Source organism: Microcaecilia unicolor, chromosome 5, assembly GCF_901765095.1.
Source record: "Microcaecilia unicolor chromosome 5, aMicUni1.1, whole genome shotgun sequence".
Classification (NCBI taxonomy): domain Eukaryota; kingdom Metazoa; phylum Chordata; class Amphibia; order Gymnophiona; family Siphonopidae; genus Microcaecilia; species Microcaecilia unicolor.
In genome coordinates, this window is record NC_044035.1 from 76,768,223 (window position 1) to 76,794,199 (window position 25,977).

Genomic DNA, 25,977 nt, shown 5'->3' on the forward strand with positions numbered 1-25,977 from the left:
GTTGTCGCCTACCTTCGCTGGCGGGGGACCCCAACCCCCGCCAGCCGAGGTCCGCGTCCTCCTGCCGCTGCCGGCTGCCGTTAAAAGAATTCCGTCAGCTGGCGGGGGACCCCCCAACCCCCGCCAGCCAAGCCGAGGTCCTTTCATTTCTTTTTCCAGTAAAGCTGGCGCCGAAAGTTTCTTCTGAGTCTGACGTTGCTGCACGTTGTACGTGCAGGACGTCAGACTCAGAAACAGAATGAAGCTCCCAAGACATGTTTTCCCAATTTAACCTTCCCTCTGAACAACAGTTCTTCTGGATTATTCATTCCATGAATCTCACCACTGCCCCCCAGGACTCAATTCCTTCTAGCATGATAAAACGCTTTCTCACCTCCTTACTTCCCTTTCTCTGGTATCATCTAGCCTTACTGAAGGCCATGTACCCCAAGTCAGGAAACTGGCTATTCTGAGACCTACATTAAAAGACCCTAGTCAACCCACTACTGATTTTAGTAATTATCGTCCTATTGCAAACCTTGCATTTATATAAAAAATATTAGAATATCATTCATAACCAGCTGCATGACTTTCTAACTGAAGCCCAGGTGCTCCATCCCAACCAGACGGGGTCCACTATAACCTTTTAGGTATTTACCACATTAATCTGTTGTGACAAGTATGAGGCTGTCCTATCCGGGGTAGGCCACTAGAGGGCGCTAGTAGTAGAATAGATGGAGGTCGCTAGGACCGGGGAGAGTCCTGGGATGTCCACAGGTGTAGGAGGTTATGGAGTGGGTCCTGTGTAGCTAATTAACCACTTTATACCCCACCTGAGTTGGGAAAGGAAAAGAAGGGGGGCTGGGTGTCCCAGTAGTGAGAGAAGGAGGCTGCCAAGCCTGGGGTTAGAAGTCCCCAAAGTATTGAAGGTAGTACTGAGCCCATGTATCTGTGTGGGGAGGCTCAGTGTGAAGATCTATGAAAGCATAAAGTATTAAGTAGAAGTGTGCCCAGGGGCTGGAATAAAGAGTTGCCTGAGAAATATACAGTTGGTGAGACCTGTTTAATTTGCTTAGTGGGAATCAGGTCACCCTGAGCGAGAAGGGGTGGCACACTAATCTGCATATTGAGAACCAGGTCACCCTGAGCGAGAAGGGGGATATCACACTGTGCTCAGCTTGATCTCACTCAGTCAATCCTCCTCCTGTCTACAGATCAATCTGTGTCTTTTGACCTTGTGGACCACTCTTTCCTCCTCTACCAGATATGGGTGAAGTGCACAGTTTGGGAGTGGTTCTTTTCCTATCTTTATGATTGCCATTACACAGTTTGATTTGACACTTCTATCTCTTCACCATTCACATTGGATTCTGGTGTCCCAAAGGGGTCTCTGCCCCACCCTATTTAACATCTTTATGGCCTTGTTCCTCATCTTTTTTCAGTCCCTAAACTTTGTAGCTTTCATCTATGCTGATGACATAGAAATCTTTACCCTGGTAGATCTCAATAATAAGCAGCAAAATTTCCACCATTAATCAAAATTTGCACACAGTTATAAAAAAGGCTGAATGAGAATAAACTCTCCATCAACCCTGTTAAATCCCATGCTGTCCTCTTCTCTAAATTGATAGATCAGACATTAGCCTCACCTGTGCCTCAATGTTCTACCCCAGTACCACTTCTCCCTAGTGTTAAATTTGAGGGGTCATTCTGGATAGCTCCCTCACATTCATCCTTCATATTTCCTCAGTCATGATGAGTTCTTTTTACAAATTACATATGATCCATTCCCTCCTGGACTCCGCTACTCTAAATATTCTTCTCCACTCATTTGTCCTCAGCTGGCTTGATTACTATAACTATTTGTACTGCATGATCAGGGCTAAAGACCTCCATTGCCTCCAGCTCATTCAAAACACATCTGTAAAGCTTCTCACTGGTCATAAAAAATACAACCATGTTACCCCACTCCTAAAAGAAGCCCATTGGCTCCCTGTCTCCCACCACGTCTTTTTCAACCTCCTCCTTCTGGTTTATAAAATCTGTACCACCGCTCATCCCTCATTCCTTTCTTCAGTACCTCAACTACTACTGTCCATCCCATAACCTATGCTCCCAGTAGCAGAATAAACTCATTGTCCCATCTTTTCATAAGATCTCTCATATCTCTATCAGGCACTCTATCTTTTCTGTGCAAGGCCTGAAGCTCTGCAATGTGTTTGTCTTACCCCTCAGGCTTCAGCCCTCCCTCATGCTTTTCAAGGTTGAGTTAGAGATCCGCTTGTTACAGACTGCATACCCCTAATCATTTGCTCTCAGGGGAGCCCTGGATGTCACAGTAACCCTTTTGTGTTTTCTCCACCCCTTCTTTTTTTATCAATATTGTAGTTCTTCCCCTCTCCCCTAGCTCTTCCAGTCATTGTGGTTTTTGTCCTTTCCCGTTTGCTTTCAATTTTAGATTGTAAGCCACCCAAGACATTTATTTGATAGGCAGGGTAGTAAATTTCCAAATAAACTTGAAAACCTGAAACTAGATAGGACTGCATTTTATGCGGTCCTATTTAAGTGGTTATTTTAAATTGGTTAAATGTTGAAAATCAGCACTTAACCAGTTAAGTGCTGACTCTGCCTCCATAACACCCCCCAAAATAGCCAGTTTTGGCTTGGGCACTAACTTGGCATTTTCAGCAGCATTATTTGGTTAAGTGCCACTGAAAAATGCCTGGTTAGCCCCCGACAGGCGATTCAAATGGCCAGGAGCCTCCTGGCCATTAATGTATAAATCATTTTTATTCAGTTATCATAATGAACAAAGTTACATACACAGTAAATGATATTGAATTGAGGCAATACTAAACCCATCCCAGAACTCCCTTCTACCAAATCCCTAACTCCAGTTTGGCTCTTCCATGTCCATAGTGCTGTTACATTCCCTTTTTCCAACCCTTTGAGGAGGTCAGCAAGCAAGCTTCTGTAATTATATGTCCAAAGAGTTCAAAAAGGCAGAGCAAGCACGCATACTCATACTGTTTAAATAGGGTAGCCAAATAGCTAGGAAACACTTGCCGTTGGTCCTTTCTGTACAACTGACATATGTTCCATAGTGAGAAGTTCATGCATTTGATTGCGCCACTGAAGTAATGTTGGAGGATCTGGACGAATCCATTGGAGTAGGATGCCTTGCGAAAAAAACAAGCTAGAAATTGGAGTACCCTCCTTAATTACTGAGGTATCATCCAACAAACAGAGTTGTGGGGTAGGTACCAATTACATTGATAAATATTATTAATATGCGTCCAGAAATTTTGCCAGAGCTGCTGCAGTTTAAGACACTCCCAGATACAGTGCTTTGATACAAGTCCCATCTGAAGGGAGACCCATCTTCTTAGCACGAGACAGATGTATATACAAGCGCATGAGAAATCTGTAGTAAAGTTCTTCCAGTTTTATACTACATCCTTTAAGCTGTCCAGACATACTTCCAAAGTATAAGTTCCAAAGTCAATTGTCCATTGGTGCACTATTCTCTGGAGTGGGGAAGAATTAATCACGGTTTTCAAACCTGCATAACAGTGTCCTATCAATCCTTTAGAGATAGCTGGTTGTGGCCACTTTTCATCAAACAGGGATTCAGAGAAATCCACAGGAGAGGTGCACAGTAATGTGGTGATTATAGTGGTGCATCTACTGATATGCATACCAATCCCATGACTGTAGTAAATAAGTAGTGCTTAGGGTATCATAAGATAACATTTGAGGTTCATCTTCTTCGAGTGCATGTTGGATCAGGGCTAGACCGTAGGACGCTGTCCTGACCTGGTTTTACAGCCTGCCTCACTGACACAGACTACTCAATAATTACTGTGGATTCTTTTGGATTCGTATTAGGCAAATGAGACTTTTATTAGAGGTTCATTATTGCCTAAGATACACAATGATTAAGCTATATACCTAAAAAGAAACAATACCTATCTATAGTTAAAAAGAAACAATCATTACATCACTGGACCCTACACCCAAGCAATGCTAGGAGTCTCTTGACCAGGAAAAGAAGCAATAATACATCAAAATATACATACGTCACTGGTCCTTAATCTCTACATCCAGGCTCTTATCAGCTGGGGGGCCCTGTTCACAGCGAAAGCCAGGAGTTTCTTTGACCAGGAAATATAGTTGTCTGCGCAGTATGTACATTACTCACAGACAAGCTCCCAATTTCACTGGCAAAAAATCCCCTTTTTATTAGGCTTAGAACTGAAGTTCAGAGCTAAGGAAAATTACAGAACGCTTGAGACATGTGGGAATGTGGTCACATGTTTCTCAGTCCAGGTGGCCAGTCTGAACTCGAAACAGGCTCCACCTCTCCCTTCACATACCAAATTAATTAAAGCTGTGTCTTATCTTCTTCCACATTTCACACAAACAGAATTATTTCTAATAAAAAATACAGACCCCGAGTGCACTGTTGGTCAAAACAATCTTTAAAATCTTCCATTACAGAAGCCCACTGTTGAAAACGGGGATCAGTGAGTCCAGAAGGAAAATCTTTATTTGCCACCAATGGTAAATACTTAGATACATTGGAATATAAGCCATATTTATTTCCCAGAAGTGCCCATGCCCATTTCATGGGCCGAAGAATATGATCTTTGCAATGAATGGGTAATGCCCTGTAACGTCTCTCCTGGCCATTTAAATTATTTTGAATATTGGGCCCAACAATTTAAATGAAATATAACAGTTGTCCAGTGTACATTTAGCAAAAATACTTATGTGACCTTTTGTGATTAGTAACAAACACAGAGCAACTCCTGCAAGGTAAATAATGTTAATTTCAGTCAAAATGTGTTTAAATTGTCCTTCCCCAAGCTGAAACACAAGCATGTAGATGTGTACACCACTACCTTATTGCAGTGCCAATCAAGTTCTTTCCGGCATGCTGTTGTGCCACTTTTATCAAACTTTTTCAGAAGCTTATTTAAGCCCCTAAATGTCCAATTCTTTGTCAGAAATTCAGCAATAAGTTATTCTGCACTGAAATTTTAGATTATTGTAAAAACTTGATAACTATTTTCTTTAGTAAAATATCACTATCAAGGTTACTGTAAACAATGACTTTACAACTGATGTCACTTTTGCATGCAAGAAAAAAATAAGTAAGTAGCACATTCTGGTGGTCAATTATGCAAAGTGTTGCATGACATTTATTTTGGTACAAATTATCCAAATTTGCTTAAATTATGCTGTTGAACAACAAAGTTAAATGACAAAATCTAGAAGCTCCCCATTTTTGCCAATCACATGTATATTGTTTCAACCATAAGAAATATCATTTATTTCTAAATATCTGCTTTTACAAGTGTTTACTATATGGGGGTTTTGGCTCTGATTTGCCCTCCAGAAACCATAAATGATTTGGGTGTCTCAGACTCTCCTAACATAGATAGTGTATAGAAGTCTATCCAGAAGTCCATTCCTCTGACTTAACCCTCCCTGTTATCCTTAATTTGTGATATAGAACTATTATGAGACTTTCCTTCATTTTGTGATCTGATGATGATGCTTCTTGTTTCTTTTGATTTTCTTTATTATCCATTCTAAAAGAAAAAAAAAGGAATCAATAAATGATCCATTCCAACATTATCCTCTCTTACATTCCCTCAATCACACATCACTCCCGTATATAAATAGGCATGTGCTATTATTTAAAATGACAACAACAAGGAGAAATCTCCTGTCAAGGCAATGGAAAATGTTTTGGAGCTACATCTACCATCTTTTCTTACCTGCAGGGTGAACTGGACCCCAGTTAAGTGATGCAAGGTTAATCCTACAATATCGAACAAATAATAATTATAAAATAATAATAAAAATTTATAACCCGTTATATCTATAAAAGTATAAGCCTTCAAGAAACAGGGATTTAATTTTGTTCTAATACACAATCTTTTGGGCAAAATGCCTTGGGAATTATTTAAAAAAAATGAAATTGTATTGTAACATTCCTATCAAATTTTGATGAAGAAATTACTTTATATCAATAGAATTATTAACTATTATGATTTCCATTGCCTTCAAAAACATTTTAATTTGTTTTAAAATGTTGAATTCCTGACACAAGGGGCCCTTTTACTGAACTGCAGTAAGTTTTGCACTTACCACACATTTACTGCAAAACTTAATGTGTGGTAAGTGCAAAGCCTGTTCAGTAAATGCAGGAGGTGCAGCCTGCATCTGCCCTGCATTTAGAGGTAAGGGAGTAAAGGGGTAATGCATAAGGACAGAGCCAGGCACACTTCTATGGTCTATGTCCCAGAAACAACAAAACATTACCATGATCAAGTATATAATATCACATTTATTGTTGATTTAATCTACATTTGAGAATGGATGTGACTGTTGGGCAGATTGGATGAGCCATTTAGGTCTTTATCTGCTGTCACTTACAGTACTATGCTACTATGATATATCTCCTTTCTGTGGTACAACCAAAGCGGTTTTACATTTTATATACAGGTATTTCCCTCTGCCCCTAGTGGGCTCACAATCCACGTTACCACACAGGGCAGACAATTAACCAGCCCCTCCAACTGACCACTGATTAAGATTTATAACAAATTACTACTCTTACTTATGAAAAGTTATTTTGTTATTATACTTCCTCTGTGTATATCCGTATGCTGCACAAGCTGGCATGTTTGAAAATATAAGCGAGATTAAATAAAAATGCTACCAACAATAAAGAATGACAAGGTGGATGCAGCAGCTCATAGGTTTACGTGCTTTGTTTTGAGTGAACAGGAACAGCTGCGCTGGGAAGTGGAAACTTAGATTGACCTAATTGGTTTCAGCGTTCTGACGTCACTTCTCCTGTCTATTAAACCTCCTTGATGTCCCACCTCCCCTAATGTAACTTCCTGTGTGCAGGACACAGCAGAGGAAAAGCCTTGCTGAGGCATACTGTTTTCAACACTGCCTCCTCTGCTGGCAGCTCACTGCACGTTTGTGGGGGAGGAATCAGAGGAGGGAAGAGAAAGACCCGGAGCAAAGGGGAGGGAGAAGAGAGGTAGAGAAAGAGGAGATACACTGACTGGTAAGGAGGAAGCATAGGGACAGAGAGGGATGCTGGGCACAAGGGGAGGGGAGAGACAGGGTTATAGAAGGGGGATGCTGACTATGGAGGGAGGATAAGGACACAGTGCAGATGCTGAACTGGGAGAGGAGATGGAAGATAGGGACAGAGAGGAAAAATGGATGGTAGACAGAGAAATGTCGAAAAGTCAGGAGATCCTGAGTTAAGAAAAATAAAAAGAGAAAAGCAGAAGGACACTAGGAGACGTATTTTCAAAGCACTTATAAAGTTTCATAGTAACCTATGAAACTTTGTAAATCTAAGTACTTTGAAAATAAGCCCCCAGGTCTCTAGCAATGCTCGGACAATAAAGCTAGATAAAAGTATTTTTCTCTGAACTTACATATTTTTCTAAGCTGACCTATTACAATATCTCTGATATCTTACATTTCAGTTTCTATTTCTACTACTATGAAAGGTTTTCTATACAGGTCTGGAATGTGTTTGCTTTTTGCAGGGTTTGCTTAACAGGCACTCTGAAGAGATTCCTCTTCCCTTCCCCAACCTTGGGAAAGAGGGCAAGGGGTGGTGGGCTATAACACCAAGGGCCCAATCAATCCTAGCTACACCCAAAGCTGCCAATTCTGCGGTTCAGCCGAACAATTGGGTGGGTTTCACGCGACCACCGCAATATTCTTTGAAAGCTGCGGTCACGGGATATTGGGTGGCTTTTTGCTGCTGTGGCCTCGGGTTGGCTGTTTTTTCCCCATGGAACAATAGAAGCCCAGTGGAGGCGGGCTGCAGGCTTCTTTCAAATGCCTAAGCGCGCCGACAGGAAGCCTTTCAGAATCTCTTTAGTCTGCCATGTGCGGTGAGTTCAGTAAGTTCTTTTCTTCATAAGGGGGGGGGGGGGGGGGTCCGTTTATGATTGTGGTTCTTTATTAATATTTATGTTTAAATCTGTTTATTAAGGTAAATAAAATGGTTTGCTCAGTGTAAATCTGTTTATTATCATAAAATTCAGAAAGTACAGACATAACACTGCAACAAGAGTACAAGTACTACAAACATTTTCAATCTTCCTTCTGACATCAATAAATTCTCTCTTTTCCCCTCCCCCCAGCCCCACTTCCCCCACACGTTCCTCTAGTTATGCTGTTTAATATTTATAATATGATTTATTTATAATATTTAATATAATATTTATAGTGTCCTCAATATTTATATTTACCTTATTAATATTGATATTAATATTTGGCCAGTTTTGGGCTGGAATCATTTTTGCCATTTGGCAACACTGGCTACACAACTGCTTCGTGCTTAAAGCCATTCCTGCATTGGTGGACCAGTAAGGTGCGTGCAGACCTCTGGCACCACATTTCTGCCCGTGGTAAGTTTCCGTATCGGCCCTTTAGAGAGTAGTTCTGGCTTCACCCTTGTTGGAGGACCTCATAACGTTATACTCTTCTGGGAGAGTAGCTCCGTCCGTCTATGTCTTTAGTTGACCACACCCACTCAAGTGACTACTTCGATCCTGCTCGTCCACGGAACAAACAATATTCTTTTCCCAATTATTACTCGCAAATTGGAGAATCAACATAAGCCTTACATTTCATACACTTCATTGGTGCTATTTCTCTCACTCACCAAAACATATAAACTAACTTGTATTTCAAAGTTACATAGCATCTTAACGGCCAGACTCACTCAGACACCTGAAGTTACACTCACTCACGCACCGCCCCGCTTCTTGCGGCTAGGTAAAGTCAGTTGAGTAATGAAGAGCATGCGCGTTGTGCGTTTTCTTTGGGAGCTGCTGCGTAGCTAGTGTGTGCTGGCGTGGTCGCTGACTAAATATCAAAATCGACCTTGCTGGATCTATCCAGACGTCTTTGAAAGTGAGGTAGAACAGGAAAACAAAGGACAGCACACCTTTTTTTCAGTAGATTTGTGGAATTCTCGCTGCCGATTAGTCTAATTGGAGCGTGTTTTCCTTGGAGAGGCCTAGTGGTAGTCGCCGATCCTGCCTCGCACAAGTGTACTAATGCAAAGGATCGACGGGGGATTAACGGAATAACTACTACGAACCTTTTTATAATCGCGAGCTTGTCTTGTTTGGTGCAGTGATCTTTCCCTTCGCTTTACAACATGGTGAAGAAGAATAGTGTTCCAAATGGGTAAGTATCCGTCCGAGATGGAAGTATCAATGAGAGGAGGGGCGCTTTGCCATAGGCCGCGGAAATGTGTTCTAGTAGTTCATTTAATACAGTAGGCGTTGGCAGAAAGGTAGGTATCTTTGCGCCCCTTGGGTAGGTATAAAGTAGATAAACATTTTATAACAAAAGATTCCTCTTAGATGGAGACAACTTTATAATCCGGTATGTATTTTTTTTTTTTTTAACTTTGTCGAATGTGCGTTTTGAGTCTGTAGTGGAAGGGTTTTTCTCTAAATCTGAAAGTAAAACAGTAGGAGTTATATATCCGTTTGTTTCTCTGGCGGATACTTTTTATTTTTATCTAAGAACACGGTTTTTGAGCTTGATAGATGGTTAGTGTACATTGCCTGGTAAGTATGTTCAATTGAAGTTGCATGGCTTTGATAGTATAGCTCTGATAGCTATTCTTTCATCAGATGGACTGGCACATGTTGCAAACTTGTGCTTTTGGCCATAATTTCATACTATAATTCAATGGAATATTGGGAAGAACATAAAGAATCAAAATGCCTTTCCGTGTATAGGTGGAGAAGAATACGGAACGAGACCAGATTTGGTGGCGGGGAAGAACGGGGGAAACTTACTTGAGACTTAAATGGGAGACCTAACGCATTTGGAGAAACTGCTCTTGAGAGAAAGGACTAAGGAAGCTCTGGAGAAAAAAAAATCCCACTCCTTCCCCCATCCGGAAAACAAAGAATGGTCAAATACGTTTCTGTGGGATAGAGTTATCTGTAGCAAAGAAACATTGATACGTTGAAACATAGCTGTTGGGTATTTGCTCCTTATCCCGTGCCTGTTCTTTCTCCTGTACGCTCTGTAACAGCCTGCCGAAATCCCCACACAAACAGAAGCACGAACATCAGTGGCTGAACATGCAATGTGTGTATGTTTTCAAGCGGACTCATCCATTTGCACAAATGTACACAGAGACCAGAGGAACAGTTTTAAAGGAGCGATTTCTTAAGGGCTATGTATCACTGTATCAGTGTTTATGTGCTACAGATGCTGGAATGCCCTCTCTCATAAAGATACATTTGGGCCTCTTTTTTTATTTATTTATTTTTATTTAAGGGAGCCTTTTTACCCTGTGGCTGTGTAGGCATGTGTGCATGTCTGCATATTCATGAATGATGGTATGTGTATTTGTGTGTGTGTGTGTGCATTTGTATGCTTATGAATGTGTGTGCTTTTCATTACTTAGTTGTAGATTCTACTGCAAAACCTAGTGAATGAAACAGAGCTTTTGTAGTAGTTGCTATACATTGTGACCCCTAGTGACTGAACTTTATAGTTTGCTGTTGGATGCTATGTGTACTGTTATTTAGTGGTGGTAAAAAGCACTGGAATACTTGTTTACATTTTGGAAAATGTTAACATTTTTATATTTAAAACAAATCAGAGAACATATTTCTTCGCTCAGTTTGTAATTAATGTGTTGCTAGAGAACCTGGTAAAATGTTTAGGTAAAAAAAAAATTGGACAGATTATTAGAAGGGAAGTTCATAAATCATTATTAAGGTGGACTTGAGAAAATCTATCACTTATACCTGGGATAAGCAGCATGACCTCTATTTTACTCTTGGGATCAACAGGTATGTGTGACCTGGAATTGCTACTGTTTAGAAACAGGATACTGAGCTTGATGGACTTTGGTCTGTCCCACTACGGTGATGCTTATGTTAACCATTCTGATCTGATGACATTGACATTTAGTGATTGGTTTCAAGTTGTTTTTTTGCAAAGCAATGGACTATTCAGGAACCATACCAGTCAAACTAACGCTGAACCTCTATGTTAGAGACAAACACCAACTCTTGGGAGGGAGGATGCTGAGCTATACAGAATTCAGCATGTGTAACGGCAGTGCTGAACCTCTACAAGGAAGAAGCGGCAGCACAGTTAACTGGTCATGTGAGTCCCAAACTAAAAAAGGCAGCAAGGGGGTGGTACTGTTGGCTTTGTGAGCTGAAAAACGAGGCTTATTTCTCTGAGGACAAGCAGGCCATAATTCTCACGTGGGTAACGAGATCCCGTGTTGCCTGGACTAGAGCTTTTAACAAGCTTCAAAAGAGCTTTTGTGGAGCGCAAGGCATGTCCATTGCACAGTTGTGAGTGCCTTCCCGCCCGCTGTGAGAGCGCGGTTACCACAGTTGTATTTTTGGTTGCCCGTGTTTGGGTTCCCTCTTCCATTATTTTAATATTTTTTTCCTGCTTCTAGGTTTCCTTTATTTTTCCATGTTGCTAGGCCATTTTTAGGCTTTGACTTGGGCTGTGTTCTTTCGTGGGTTTTTTTTCCTGGGTGCCTTGTCCCTTTGGCACAATAATGTCACTTGATTTGACTGCAGAAGTTTTCCTTTCCATGTCCATGAAAGTTCCCAGTGGCTTTAAGCGCTGTACCCGGTGCAGTCGGACCAGCTCTGGTAAGGATTCCCATTCTTGGTGCATTTATTGTTTAGGAAGCCCGACCATAGACCTGCTGTGTCCTCTGTCTTAACGGACCTAGTTAGCCAGAGGGGCTCAATGAGAGAGGATTTTTGGAGCCCAGTCGAGGCAGGCGCGGTCTCAGCCTTCCGGTGAGGAGGGTTTTGACTGATACCGATGAGGCATGCTCATGGCAGTTAAGAGGAGGATCCACGGTACTTTGTGGAGGATGAGTTGTATGGCATCCCCTCTGAACCCTCCACTTGAAAGGAGAAAATCTCTCCCAGAGAGCCTTTCTTTTCCCTCTTGTGAAGGAAATGGCTTCTGCCATTCTATTTCCTTTAGAGGTGGAGGACAAGCCCAGGGCTAAGATGCTCGAGCTCCTGGACTACTACTACTACTATTTAACATTTCTAGAGCGCTACAAAGTGTACGCAGCGCTGTACAAACACAGAAGAAAGACAGTCCCTGCTCAAAGAGCTTACAATCTAATAGACAAAAAGTAAAGCATTTAAATTTAAAATATTTAAGCAGTCAAGCACAAGAGAACAGTCACAGAAGGACAGAAGATGTTGAAGGGTGGTCAGTGTGATTAGGTGTAACTCTGGTTGGAGTAGTGGGAGAAGGTGATAGGAGATATACTATAGGATGTCATTCTGAGGCCAGGCTAAGTCTAAAGCAGGAGAATCTCCTTCTAGAAAGGCTGTGATTGTCCCTCTCCATGAGGTACTGCAGGAAGTTCTCGTCTGAAATTGGGAGCCCCCTCTTTCCCAGTGCTTACCAAGAAGATAAATACTATGTACCAGATCTACAGCACACTTGGTTTTGATAAGCCTGAAATGTCTCATCATTCCATGGTGGTGGAATCTGCTCTCAAAAGAGCCAGGAGTTCTAGAGACTGTGCTTTGGCACCTACTAGCAGAGAAGCTAGAACCTTGGATTCTTTTGGGAGGAAGACGTTCCAGGCCTCTATGCTTGTCACACATTCAGTCATACCAGCTCTTGACGAGCATCTACTTGTGGGACTCAGTGTGCAAGATGCGGTACTTGGCTGATTCTCCCACCGGAGCAGGCCGAGTTGCTGTGCCAGTTGGCCAAGCAGCAGATGGCATGCCATAGGTTCTTGGCCAGGGATGCATATGGCACTTTTGATGTGGCAGCCATGATCTCTGCCCAAAATATAGCAATGTGGAGACTCATGGTTGCATGTTTCTGACTTGGGAGCCAGCGGGTCAGCAGAGGTTAGTGGAAGCCCTGTGCCAGTCGTAGATAGCATTTCTTTCACTCATGCCCAGGTTGGGCTGACCCTGGAGGGTCATGTCAAGGCTCACAATGTCAGAGCCATGGCTGTGTCAGTAGCCCACTTGAAGTTAGTCTTCACTGAAGAAATTGCAAGGCTGCAACGTTATTTTTAGTCCACACATTCACATCTCATTACTGCCTTGAGCAGGATACCTGACAATGACAGCTGGTTCGGGCAGACAGTTTTGCAGAATCTGTTTGGGGTCTTGGATCCAACTCCACCCCTCTAGGCCCGTTTTATTCTGTTCCAGGCTGCACTCTTGCTCAGTTTGTATATAGTTTTCAGGTTAATCTGAGTAATGTCCTCGCCATTGTGTTGCCCAGTTGACTGTTTGTTGTGCATCGGTGAGCCTGGATGCTAGGGATACCCCAATTGTGAGAATTAAGGCCAGCTTATTCTCTGAGAAAGTGATGGTGCTTACCTGTAGCAGGTATTCTGAAGATAGCAGGCCTTATTTTCTCACAAACCCTCCCACCTTCCCTTGGAGTAGTTGCCTATTTTTTTCTTCTTTTTATGCTGTAGTATTTAACTGAGGTAACTGCACTCTTTCAGCGGGTGGAAGGCACTTGCCTGTGTGCAGTGGAGTGTGCCTTGCGCTCCACAAAAGCTCTGGACTGGGTAATATGGTATCGCGTTACCCAATTATCAGAATATAAGGCCTGCTGTCCTCTGAGAATACCTGCTACAGGTAAGTATTTTCGCTTTGTAGGCCCATGCAGTGGAAACAGGGAGTGTGTGGGCCCCTTGCAGTGGAAAAAGAGAGGGAGTGTGTGGGCCCAAGCAGTGGAAAGAGAGAGGGAGTTAGGTTTTGCATTCTCTGCCTTTTCCTATCTATTTCTCTGTTTTGCGGAGGTTCTTAACAGCCCTACCTCATGGTTACACAGCAGCTTGATATTGCTCCAATCTAAGGCGCAAAAGTGACCTTGGCCCGGCCCTTCCCCTGCCCCTTCCTGGCTTTTAAGATGGAGCAGGCTGATTTCAGCCACCTATTGGCTCCATAAAACTTAGATGTAGCTGTTAACACTTCCTTGGGCTCAATAGGTAAAGTGTGGTTTAAAAAAAAAAAAAAGTATCGGGCACTGAAAGAGAGAATAGGTGCCAGGGAAGCAGCCAGGCCAGTTTCATAATTAAGGGTCTTCCAAGAGCTGGAGAAAAAGAAAGCTGGGGGGGGGGGGGGGGGGTTCGTTGGGGGGAGGTTCACATGCAGTAAGGTTGTGGTCTTGCTGGAAGGGGGATTGAGGGGAGAGAAAGCTAGCATGGGGTGTTTGAATTTGGGAGGGACAGTGAGAAAGAAACCCTGTGTGTTTTGGAGGAGATGGACTAGCCAGTGGCACAGATTCAGGAGTTCTGATGGGGGCATTCTGCACAGAAATGTAAAATTTTGTATCTTTGAGTCAGTTTCCCAAACTTCTTCGGTTCATGGCACCCTTAGTTTCCAATCAGTTTTTTGTGTGCCCCCCCCCCCCCCCCCCCCACTGGCCCCATAGGTCTCCACTCCCCACAGTTCTCTACTGCCCCCCCTGCATTTTTCCACTGCTCACCTTCATCTGAAGCAGCCCTGGGGGGCATCCTCTGCCCCGCTGTGTCTCCATCTCCCCCTTTTCCTGTCCCAATGTACCTCCTTGCCCAGCATCTTTTCTTTGTCATTGTCTCTCCCCATATTCAGCTTCTCCCTTCTTTTTTCCTTTCTTCTTGTACTATCCTGCCCACCCTACCCCTCTTGATTGCCACGTCTCTTCCTCTCTCTTCTAGGCCTGCCCATCCCCTGAACAGTCTGACTTCTGGCCCCTTCAACCTTCCTCCTCCAATCTTCCCCACTTCCAGTGAGCCCTGCATCTCTCCCTCTTGCCACCTCTTCTCTGTAGCCCCAGTCCCCTGTACCTCTCCAGCATCAGCGATGATTAGGAATGTTTTCTGCCAGCATCAGGGCCTCTTCTCAGGCGTGTCCTGCCTTCGCGGATAATGGGAAGTTGCATCAAAGTAGGCAGGATTCTCCAGAGAAGAGGGCAGCTTCAACATTGGCGGAAAACTGTCTGTCGCTGCTACCAGAGAGGTACAGGGGCCTGGGGCTGCAGAGGAGAGCCGGCGGAAAGGTGGAGAAATGCAGGACTCGCGGGGCACGGGGAAGGGAAGAGAAAGAGACATAATGAGGGAGCAGCAGCGGTTCGGGTGGTGTTGAGAGGGAGTTCAGGATTTGTTGCGGCACCCCTGCAAGTTCGCTGAGGTGCACCAGGGTGCCACGGTGCATGGTTTGGGAACTGCTGCTTTGAGTAATATCTCTATATATAAAAGGCACCACCAACGTTCTAAATGAAGCCTCCAGCCGGAAGTGTGAAGGGGGAGAGCTATCCGGTTTCCCCATGAGTGTCTGCCCCGCCCTTGCTCTCTCTGTAACACAAACAGTGAAGGAAAACACAGCAAAGCACGAAATCAAATTGCGCTCTCTGTAACAGTGAAGGACTCAGAGAGGGGAGGGGAGAGAGGGCAGAAGCCCTCACTATCTCTGTAACATAAACACAGCACAGCAGGAAACTTAACACTGAAGGACTTGACTCCGAGGGGGGAGGGGACAGAGAGGACAGACAGCACAGGGGAAAGGAGAGAGGGCAGAGGGCAGGGACACACACACTCCCACATGCACACAGAAGAAAACCTTGCTAGCCCCCGTTTAATTTGCATCAGAAACGGGGCTTTTTTACTAGTTTTTTTTATATTGCATCTGAAATGAAATATTCTAAAGTGATGATTATGTGGGCAAATAAAGTTGCGGAATTCTAAAATAGTGTTTATAATTTTTTTGGTTCAGGATTCACCCAGAAGTAACCACGTGCAGAGGGTTTGGAAAGAATCCTGTGAGCCATACAGTTTGCTTTCCCTGTTAGCTCTAATAAAGAGAGAAACAAATAGTTGAATGTTCCACCAGAATTGCTTATCTTACAGTTTGGAAAAAGGGGAAGTGAATGAAGGGATCAAATTTATAACTACTTTTAATTGGTTCACCTATAACACAGCCAACTGAGGAACTGCTGGGAAAGCTTTTGAGATAGGGCAATTGGACTCTTTTAAAGGCAGATGAAATTTAATATGGACAGATGTAAATGTGATGCACATAGGAAAAATAATCCTAACTACATTACTAGATTAGTTAATTACTGGCACAACTTTGGAGGTCTTAGTCCTTGGAAGTCTTTTCCTAGCACTGGCAGACTGGTCCCAGACAATGAAAACATTAGACCAAATGAATATACTGTAGTAAGAAGTGTTTATAACCTTATTCTGCATAGTTGAATACTAAACAGGGCCAACAAAGCAATAGGGCAGACGATCTGCCAATTCTAGTATGTTAAAAACAAAGGAGCAGATCTGAAGAAAATCTTTATATTTGAAAGAATTTTATCTATTGTAGTGAATAAAATCCTTTTAAATATAAGATTTTCTTCAGATCTCCTTACTAAAGCCAAAATATCTTCCAAAAACAAAAGAGAGGTTTTATTTTTTTCTTACCAATGTCCTTTTCATATGGCAGTAGATAAAAATGGCCAGTTCACTGCTGCTGTTCTCCTAGTCCCATGTATTTGGTAGCTATTGACGTCCTCTTGCTGTTTTCCTTCTTTATCCTTTTTTTCTACAGGGAGCTGTTTTTTCTATTGTGATTTTAATTCACACCCTATAATCGCATGTGTTTGTTGATTGCTTCTGTATTTCGTATTAGCACATATGCTGCTTATTTATTTTGTTATAAACATACTTTTTTTTTTTTTTATTAAGTGAAGGCTGATACATTAAGCTAGATACCTGGTAGCTGTGTTTATTCATTAGTTTGTGATTCATTATTTTTGACCTAGCAGGAATATAAGAATTGGTTAAATACTTCTGATAAGACTCTGCCAGTCGGAGCCCATGTGTTAACAGCCTTTATATTTTTCACATCCAAAGTTACAAGCCTTTCCTGCCGTTTTCTGGGGATTTGTACTCCATGCTTCAGTGTAAAAACTGGGTTCTTCTTTGCAGAGGATTCTCTGCATTTCAGGAGTCCTTAAGGCTACAGTATGCATGCAATACTGGGTTCTGTGTTAGTTACTGAGCAGGAAAAAGGGCCATACTTGATGGCAGAATAAGGCAGTCTGATCTATTTAATTATTCCTATACACATTGCAAAGGATATCTCCTAACTGCCTGCTGTAGAAGCTTGACCACTTTTGTACTTAAGTCCGCGAAATAACGCTGCTAAGATTCTGACACAAGAAGGTAGAAGGGACCGTGCCTTGCCATTACTATTGGCATCACCTTGATAACCCATTGGAAAATAAAAGGCCCAGATTAAATGACTGTTTAACGTTTGTTTATATGGGTTGGAACATGGCTGACATTTTTCCCAATTATCAGGAAATGTCTTCCCAATTAACTGATCTCAAGTATATTTTGCATTCTCTGTTTCTATGTCAGGCTCCTAAATTGTGGATTGCACTTGTAGAAAGAAATTAACAACTTGGCTATTTATTATTTAAGGTTAGGTGTATATTTTTATATTTCCAACCCATGGAAGTTGGAAAGAATTATACAAAAGGGGTCAAGAACGTCTCTGTCTAGGAGCAAAATAACACTGGGCAAGATTAACAGAATGGGATGAAACCGTCAAAGGAGGAAAAGGGTGAAAAGAGATATCAAGTTCAAAAGTGGGCCACTTTGGACTGGGGAGGTTCCAGAAATATAAGCTGCCCTACCTTCCCCCCACCTCCCCCAAATGAAAAGTTCCATTGCATCCTAAGGATCAGTCCAGACAAATGGGCTGTGACCCATCCGTCAGCAGGTGGAGAGAGAGAGAACACTGTGTGCCTTATACGGTCCTGTGCATAGTAACCAAGTCGCCAGTATTCTGTATCTCCAGGCAGGATTAGCAGCTCTTGTGTAGCGTGGTGACTTCTGTGTGGCTTCCTGTCCTGCTTGCAGGTTCAGTAGAGTTTTGGGTTGAGAATATTTTGTGCCTCAGGTGTAAACCTAGTGGTCTAGGTGCCTCCTTGCTCCGCTGTTGCCACTTTCTCTGTCTTCCCTACTCGTTTTTCTCCTGCCTCTTAAAAAAAAAAAAAAAAAAAAAAAAAGTCAGCCGCTGTGGTTCTCTTTGGGAGCATGCACTGAAGTCACGAGACTGACTGTTTGTGTGAGTATATTATTTTATTCACTGTGAGCCCGTTAAATTTTGTGCACGCTGTGGGGGTAAGCTTTCAGTTGCCTGTTCCTGTACGCTGTGTTTCATATCTGCGGACATACCACTGTTACCAAATTTTGCCATCAGTACTTTGTCTCAGAGTTCAGACGGGCTCAGCGACAGGGCCGTGCCAACACGGTAAGCGGGGTAAGCACTGCAGGGGGCGCTGACCTCTGGAGGGCGCTGCCGCGCCATGGTTACCCTCGCCGCTTACCGCAGCTCCCAGACCCCGACAGCAACCCTTTTATTTAAATTTACCTCCGATGTCGTAGCAGCTGAGCATCGTCAGTGAAAGCGCTGCCGATGTCTCCAGCCTTCCCTTCGCGCTCGTTCGTTTCCTCAGTGTCCTGCCCTCGCAAGGAAATGACGTCAGAAGAAGGTGGGACACTGAGGGAACGAGCGGGAAGGGAAGGCTGGAGACGTCGGCAGCGCTTTCACTGACGCGCAGCTGCTGCCACGATGGAGGTAAATTTAAATTAAATACAAGAAACCAGACTCAGAGGGCGGGCAGGGGAGAGAGGAGAATTGCTGGATAAGGAGGGATGGAGGAGGGAAGGGCAGAGAGGGACAAGAATGGACATGGATGGGAGGGCAGGGCCCAGGGAGAGGAGAAATTTCTGGAAATGGAGGGGAGGGGAGAGAGGAGAATTGCTGGATATGGATGGAGGAGGGAAGGGCAGAGAGGGACAAGGATGGACATGGATGGGAGGGCAGGGCCCAGGGAGAGAGGAGAAATTGCTGGAAATGGAGGGGAGAGAGGAGAATTGCTGGATATGGATGGAGGAGGGAAGGGCAGAGAGGGACATGGATGGAGGGGAAGGGAGAGAGTAGAAATGCTGGGCATGGATGGAGGGGAGGGAAGACTGATAGTCTGCAGGGGGGGGCACCAGAGACCCTAGGCACCTGTGCTCTGCAGTGCTGCAGCAGCCATTTTGTAAATGTGTTCCTCGCCTGTTACTGTGTCCTGGAATGTTGGTTTTTTGGGGGTAGCCTTTGCCCTGCTGTTTTCTCCTGAATTTGTTCTTTTATTACATTTTTATTAGCTCACACTGAGGCATATTTTCAAAGCACTTTGGGAGGCTAAGTTCCATAGATTTCTATGGAACTTTGGGAGGCTAAGTGCTTTGAAAATAAGCCTCACTGCCTCTGCTTCTTTCTCTCACGTTACTTCTGATGAGCAGCTTCCTAAGAAACAAAAACTTTGTTTCACAGGACTTAAAGGAGGTTTTATCTGTGGATTCTGACCATTCTAGTTCTTCTGATGTCCCTGACATTTCAGAGGCAGATAGGGGTAATGTAGCTAGGTTATTTTTGAGGTGGAGTTGTCTGTTAATTACCAAATCTATAGAGGCTTTAAACATTTTTTTCTCCTGCTTCTCAATCCTCTGGTCCCGCTCCCTCTGTTATGTCAGATACTAAGAGGCCTCCTGTATCTTTTCATTTTCATGAGGCTGTGCAGGAGCTTATTACAGCTCATTGTGATACCCCTGATACTAACCTCCAGGTGGCTCGCCCTTGTGCCATCTCTTTTTGAGCAGTTTGGATGCCTTTATGGCAACTGTTTCATCCCATTCTGTTAATCTTGCTTAGAATTATTTTTCTCCCAGACAGAGACGTTCTTGACCCCTTTTGTATAATTTTTTTCCAACTTCCATGGGTTGGAAATATAAAAATACATACCTAACCTCAAATAATATCCAAGTTGTTAATTTCTTTCTACAAGTGCATTCCACAATTTAGGAGCCTGATATACGAACAAAGAATGCAAAATATACTTGAGAACAATTAATGGGGGGAAGACATTTCCTGATGATTGGGAAAAATGTGACGGCCATGTTCCAACCCATCCCTGTTGGGAGTGATGCTGTATCAAAGGATTTGCATGAGCGCAAGCTTGGGGCTTCCTTGAAGCTGGCCTTTCAAATGGCTGCATTAAGTTCTCAGGCATCAGTTTCTTCTTTTGTGGCCAGAGCTGCTTTATCGTGGATTCAGCAATTGTCCACGCATGTTGGACTTGCCTCCAGACTTCTCCCTTCCCTTGAGGCGGGGTTGTCCTATTTGTCATACGCTCTTTATGATATTCAAGCATTGGCTAAGGGTTTGGCCTTGGCTGTTTCAGCACGATGCTGGCTATGGTTGACACATTGGGCCACTAATGTGGCATCCAAATCTCACCTGGTGAAGTTGCCTTTTTGGCGGAAGCTACACTTTGGTGCAGGTTGGGATAAGATTGTTAAAGATATTGGAGATTCCAAGGTCCAGCAGCTACCTGAGGACAAGCCTAAGCCTCCTCTCCGGGCAGCTAACTCTCGTTTTTGAGAAGCGCAGAGATATAGACCAGAGAAGGCTAGTACTTCCTCTCAAAAACCTCACTTTCCTCAGACTCTGACTTCCTTTTGAGGGGCAAGAAGTCCTCACTACCTCTGCTGATCGGTAGGCTGGTCTTTTGTTCTCTCTGTGGATTAACTTGTTTTTATAACCACGTGCATACATAAATATTCAAGCCAATCAGCTTCTTCTCGGAGAAAGTTGTTTGTGACCCCTGAGGCAGGTGCTTTGGCGCCGAAACACGGACCGTGTTGGGTCCTTGATATGAATATTCTGAATAAACTGTTTTTTTTTTGTATCTCCCTATTGGTTTGCCCATTTGTCAACCTCTACTTTTACTCTTTGTACTTAGGCATAGGTAGGCATCTTTCCTGCTTTTACAAGGAGTGGACCACCATCACTACAGACCAGTATGATTCTCCATGGCTACAAGCTAGTATTTTCCAAGCCCCTCACAGATCCCTTGCGACAGCTCTGTAAAGAGTTGGGCAGTACTAACTACCTTGGCATCTCTATTGTGACTGGGAGCCATTCAGCCCATTCCTCCGGTTGAGACTGTCATGGGTCAATATTTCATCTGTTTTGTCGATCCAAAGAAGAGTTTTTTTTTGGCCCAATTCTGGATCTCAAAGGGGTGAACAAGTCTCTCTGAGAGTACTATACTTCCACATAGAGACTCTTCGATCTGTAATAGCCTTGGTCCAGCAAAGCAAGCTTCTCACCTTATTGGACCTCAAGGAGGCTTATTTTCATATCCCGATTTGGTGGCCTCAAAGGTTAATCCGTTTTGCGATCCTGGGTGATCATTATCAATTCACAGCCATGCCCTTTGGCCTTGCCACTGTGCCTTGCACATTTTCCAAAGTTATAGTGGTGGTAGCAGTCTTTTCGCAGACAAGAGATTCGGGTCTAATCGTACCTGAATGATTGGCTGATTCGGGCACCTTCTTATCAGAGAGCCTTCACAGTACACAGACAGTCCTAGCTCTTCTTTCTGTACTGGGTTTGGGTGGTAAATTAGTGTCATCTCACCTCCACCCACAACCTGGACCCGCGCAGGGAAGATTTTTCTTCCTTAGCATCATCAGCTCAAGCTCAAACAGCAAATTTTAAAGCCTCTCTTTCTTCCCTGCCGATGGATATAGGATTATACTCAGGTTCTCGGTTCTATGACAGCAACTTTGAATGATCTGCTTTGGGTGGAATTCCTTATGCAGCGCCTACAGTCATCCCTGTTGAGCCAGTGGTCTCTAGTCTCTGAGAATTATGACCAATTGGTGCCATGGGACGCCTCAAGCCAGATGGAGTCTGATCTGGTGGCTTCTTCCTGCGCACACTCAGGCAGGGTGCCCATACAGGCTCCCAGTTGGTGTGTTCTGACCTCCGATGCCAGCTTCTTCGGATGGGGAGCCCATTATCTGCACTACTCTGTGCAGGGCTGTTGTTTGAGAGTGGAGGCTTCCTGATCCATCAACAGATTGGAACTTCGAGCTGTCCAGAAAGCTCTACTGGCCTTTGCACCTCTTCTTCGCAAGAGACTGGTGCAAGTGCTCTCAGACACTGTGACAGCAGTGTCTTACATCAACAGACAAGGGGGAACAAAGGGTGTATCCCTAGCTCAGGAGGTGCATCCTTTTTAGTGAGCAGAATTGAACATTCCTATAATTTCAGCATCTCGCATTGCAGGTTCATTGAACTTGTAAGCGGATTTCCTCAGCATGGTGTCTCTCGAGTAGGGAAAATGGCAAATGTCAAAGACCGCATTTCATCTCATTTTCGCACAGTGGGGCCTTCCGTTTCTGGACCTCATGGCATCCAGACAATGCGCAGGTCCACAGTTTCTACAGCCACTAGTACAGCCTTGGCTGTCAGACGGCCTTCTTTACATGTTTCCTTCATGACCTCTAGTGGGAAGGACATTGCACAGGATTGCTCGTCATCCCTGGAAGGTTGTTCTTGTAGTTCTGGGCTGACCCAGATATCCTTGATATGCGGACCTCATCTGTCTTCAAGTCGCGCCTTGGTTAGCTCTTCTACCACAGATGGGCATATTGTACCAAGATCCAGTAGGATTCTTCCTGCTTTGTATCTCCTTTTCATGTCGCTGTTTTTTTTTCATTCTTTTTCCAGGGAGGTCTGTTCAGTAGAATGTGTTTCTCTGAGGCTGTTGGATGTGAAGCATGTCCTTGCGCACTATCTTGCTGCTACCAACACTTTCAGGTGTTACCATCTTTTTGTCCTCTTTGCAGGATCCCAAAAGGGTATGCCGGCCTCCAAAGCAACAGTGTCTCAATGGTTTAAGGGGGATATTTCTTGTGCTTAACGTTTAGAGGAGTAAATCTCCCATACATGTTGAGGCTCGTTCTATCAGGTCTTTGGTGACTTCTTTGACAGAGTGTATGGCGATTTCACTTGCAGAGATCTGTGACGTGGTAGCAGTGCCGTAGCGGGGGCGGCTGGCACCCGGGGCGGGTCACCGCCGCGCACCCCCCCCCCCCCCCCGGATCACATTGTACCTTACTTTGGCAGCAAGGGGCGGGCGGGAGGCCCGATCCGCCCCCGAGCCCACGTCGCTGGGAGCTGCGTGTTCCGGGGCAGAGGGAGCAAGGAACCAACGGAGATGACACCCCCCCCCCCCCCCCCAGCGGCGTGCACCCGGGGGGGACCGCCCCCCCCCCCCCCCCCCCCCCCATTCCTACACCACTGCTTGGTAGTCTTTTCTCGTTCATTTGTTAAGCATTATCGTTTGGATCTGTCTGCTTGAGCAGATGCTTCTTTTGGAGCCAGGGTTCTTGCTGCAGGGATATCACAATCCCTCCCCTCTTAAGGATTGCTTTTGTACATCCCATTTGTCTAGATTGATCCTTGGAACGTAATGGAAAAAATTAGTGAATTACCTGATAATTTTCTTCCCTTTAGTCCCAGAGGATCAGTCCAGAGCCCGCCCTGTTCAGTTTTTTCATGTATGTTTGTATTCTGGTTCCGTTATTTATAGGCACAACTCATTAGTGTTCTCTCTCTCCACTTGCTGGTGGATAGTCAGAACCTATTTGTCTGGACTGATCCTTTGGGACTAAAGGAAAAAAATTTATCGTGTAATTAACTAATTTTTCAATCCTGTACATTTGTATGGGAGATGCAGTTCCTGCTTCTGCGGTATAGAAACTACGATAAAGTGAAACATAATGGTTAAGGATTTGTTCCTTTCAATCTGCTGTCTGTCTCCCTCCCCCCCCCCCCCCAAATATTTCCCTAACAGCTACTCCACTGCAACTGTCGCACCTCCAAAACTAAACTTCAAACTGCTCTGTCTCCCCAAGCCAGCTCTTCAGCTACCTTACTTCCTCCCCACCCCCCACCCCAAAAAAAGCTGTGTAAGATCTGGGTTGGAGCAAAGGGTCCAAATGCCAACACATTCTGGGGGTCCTATCTGATTTTATTTTCTGTACCACTAGAATAATGGAATTTGTGTGGTGTGAGGGGAGTTACAGCCCTTGTTGGACCACTTACTGTTTTCTGGATAATTATTTTGGAGTTGTTTGCCCATTCATATATGATACTAGGTTGTTAGAATGGAGAGATTGGTGACTGAGGATAATTTGAGAGAAAATATATCATGTAAAGCTTCGACTTTCAGATCAGAGATTGAAGATATGGTAGGTTTATGGGATGGACTGTTTATTAACGCTGCTGATAGATTAGCTCCAAAGAAGATAGTTAAGAAGGCCATGGGGAGTACTAGATCTGTATGGTTTCATCCAGGTGTGGTCTTTTTTTATTTATTTATTTTTTTAAAGCGAATCAGACACCTGGGGGGAGGGGAACCCACCAGAGTAGACAATTTGATTAAATTTTGAGAACAGCAATCACTTTAAAATTCAGAAAGCTAAGAAATGTTACATAGTAGAGGTCTCAGCAGATGTTTGTAATTTTGAAGAAATTTATGAATGCTTCAAGATCTAGTTTAGTAGGAGGTTCTGGTCTCGTTGCTGAACAATTTAGTAATTTTTTTTATGAAGAAAATTTCAGATATCGGGTTTGGTATGGGTTAGAATACCAATGTATATATAGATGAGGCATATGTGATGTGATTTTAAAAAGTGACTCTTCCCTGACTAATCCTTTAAACTTAATCTGGGGTACTATTGAGGTGGATTTGATATCCTCTTATTTGAGTTTTGGCCCGGAGCAGGTGGATAAATCATTTTTTCTTTGGTGCCTTTAGAGAGGTAGGGTAGCTATTGGGAAAGATCAAGATGACCTCTTGCCACTTCGATCCTCTCTCCATTCCACTAGTTATCTCAAGGAAATTAAGGGCTGATGGCTCCTTTGTTGAGGCATATGGGAGATGTTTCATTTACTTGGAGGATCTGCCTAGCTCCCTGAAATGTGCTGTCATGTGGCCAATTTTTAACAACCTTGATAGTCTTAGGTATGTCACGAATACCCTTTAGAGGTAAATTTTACTGAAAAACTAGTTTAAGGCATCTCATGTTTAGTCCTTGCCAATATGGATTCCAGAAAGGTTATGAAACAGACAGTGTTTGATATTTCTACTGATATCAGTGTTAGTCTTGATAGGGGGGTAAGGTTGTTCTTATTTTATTGGATTTGACTTCAGCATTTGATACTATAAACCTCCAGAGATTGTCAAACTTGGGTTTGACTGATTTCTTTTTATCATGAATTGCTTAATTTCTGTCAAACAGAACTTAGATGGTTTATTATGAGGGTCAAATATCTAATGTTTTCCCTTGTTTTATTCTGTGGTCTTCTGCAGGGTTCTGTCCTTACCTCTTCTGTTTTTCAGTTTATATCTGAATCTAGTTATTCAGGTTATTGAGGGTTTTGGGTTATATTGTCTTTTCGCAGAGGACATTCAGCTATGGTTGGAAGTTAGGAAAGGTCGGAGGGCTTCCCAGTCAGCTTAACAGAAGCATCAGCATGGTTCAAGAGGACTGAATTTAAACTAAATATGGATAAATCAGATTATGGTTTTACCAAGAGTTGACGATCCCTTAGTTATTTCCATTTCTTTGACCGGACAAAGAGGTGGTAAAAGATTTAGATGAAGCGCACATAACTAGAATTTTATTTATGTTGCTAGCTTGAGACTTTACAGTGTTTCCACTCCTTATTAGAGCATAAAGATCTAGACATTTGTCTTATCCTGGTTAGACTAACAGTTTTTGTGGCTTACCAAATATCTAAATTAGGAGATTGCAGTTAATACAGATCACAGCCACTCAACTTCTGATGAATAAAATGTTTTCAGAACATATTTTTCTAGGTTAGCAAATCTTCAATTTACCCTGAATTCCCTATATATTCAGGTGGCCTGCTTGCCTGGCTATAGAAGATTCAGGGGTTCTCCTTTGCTTTTTGTGCTGATATAGCCAGGTTTTTCGGGGGTATTAAACACATTTAGGCTCTGCTCTGAATGATCCTG

The 25,977-nt window shown here is 43.4% G+C and overlaps 1 protein-coding gene and 1 long non-coding RNA gene across 3 annotated transcripts in view; one reads left to right on the forward strand and one right to left on the reverse strand.

Moving 5' to 3' along the window:
• Positions 1-5,122: 5,122 nt before the first annotated feature.
• Positions 5,123-8,789, reverse strand: LOC115470100. Its single transcript, XR_003942124.1, has 3 exons — positions 8,283-8,789; positions 5,766-5,809; positions 5,123-5,576 (listed from the first exon to the last, which is right to left on the reverse strand). It is a non-coding gene; the product is annotated as an uncharacterized LOC115470100 (long non-coding RNA).
• A 40-nt stretch (positions 8,790-8,829) lies between these two features.
• Positions 8,830-25,977, forward strand: part of LOC115470099 — a 212,979-nt gene continuing 195,831 nt past the window's right edge. For both annotated transcript variants that reach the window (XM_030202999.1, XM_030203000.1), the window contains exon 1: positions 8,830-9,228. In XM_030202999.1, coding sequence (XP_030058859.1) covers positions 9,200-9,228 — 29 coding nt within the window. In that variant the 5' untranslated portion in view covers positions 8,830-9,199. The remainder of the gene's footprint in view (positions 9,229-25,977) is intronic.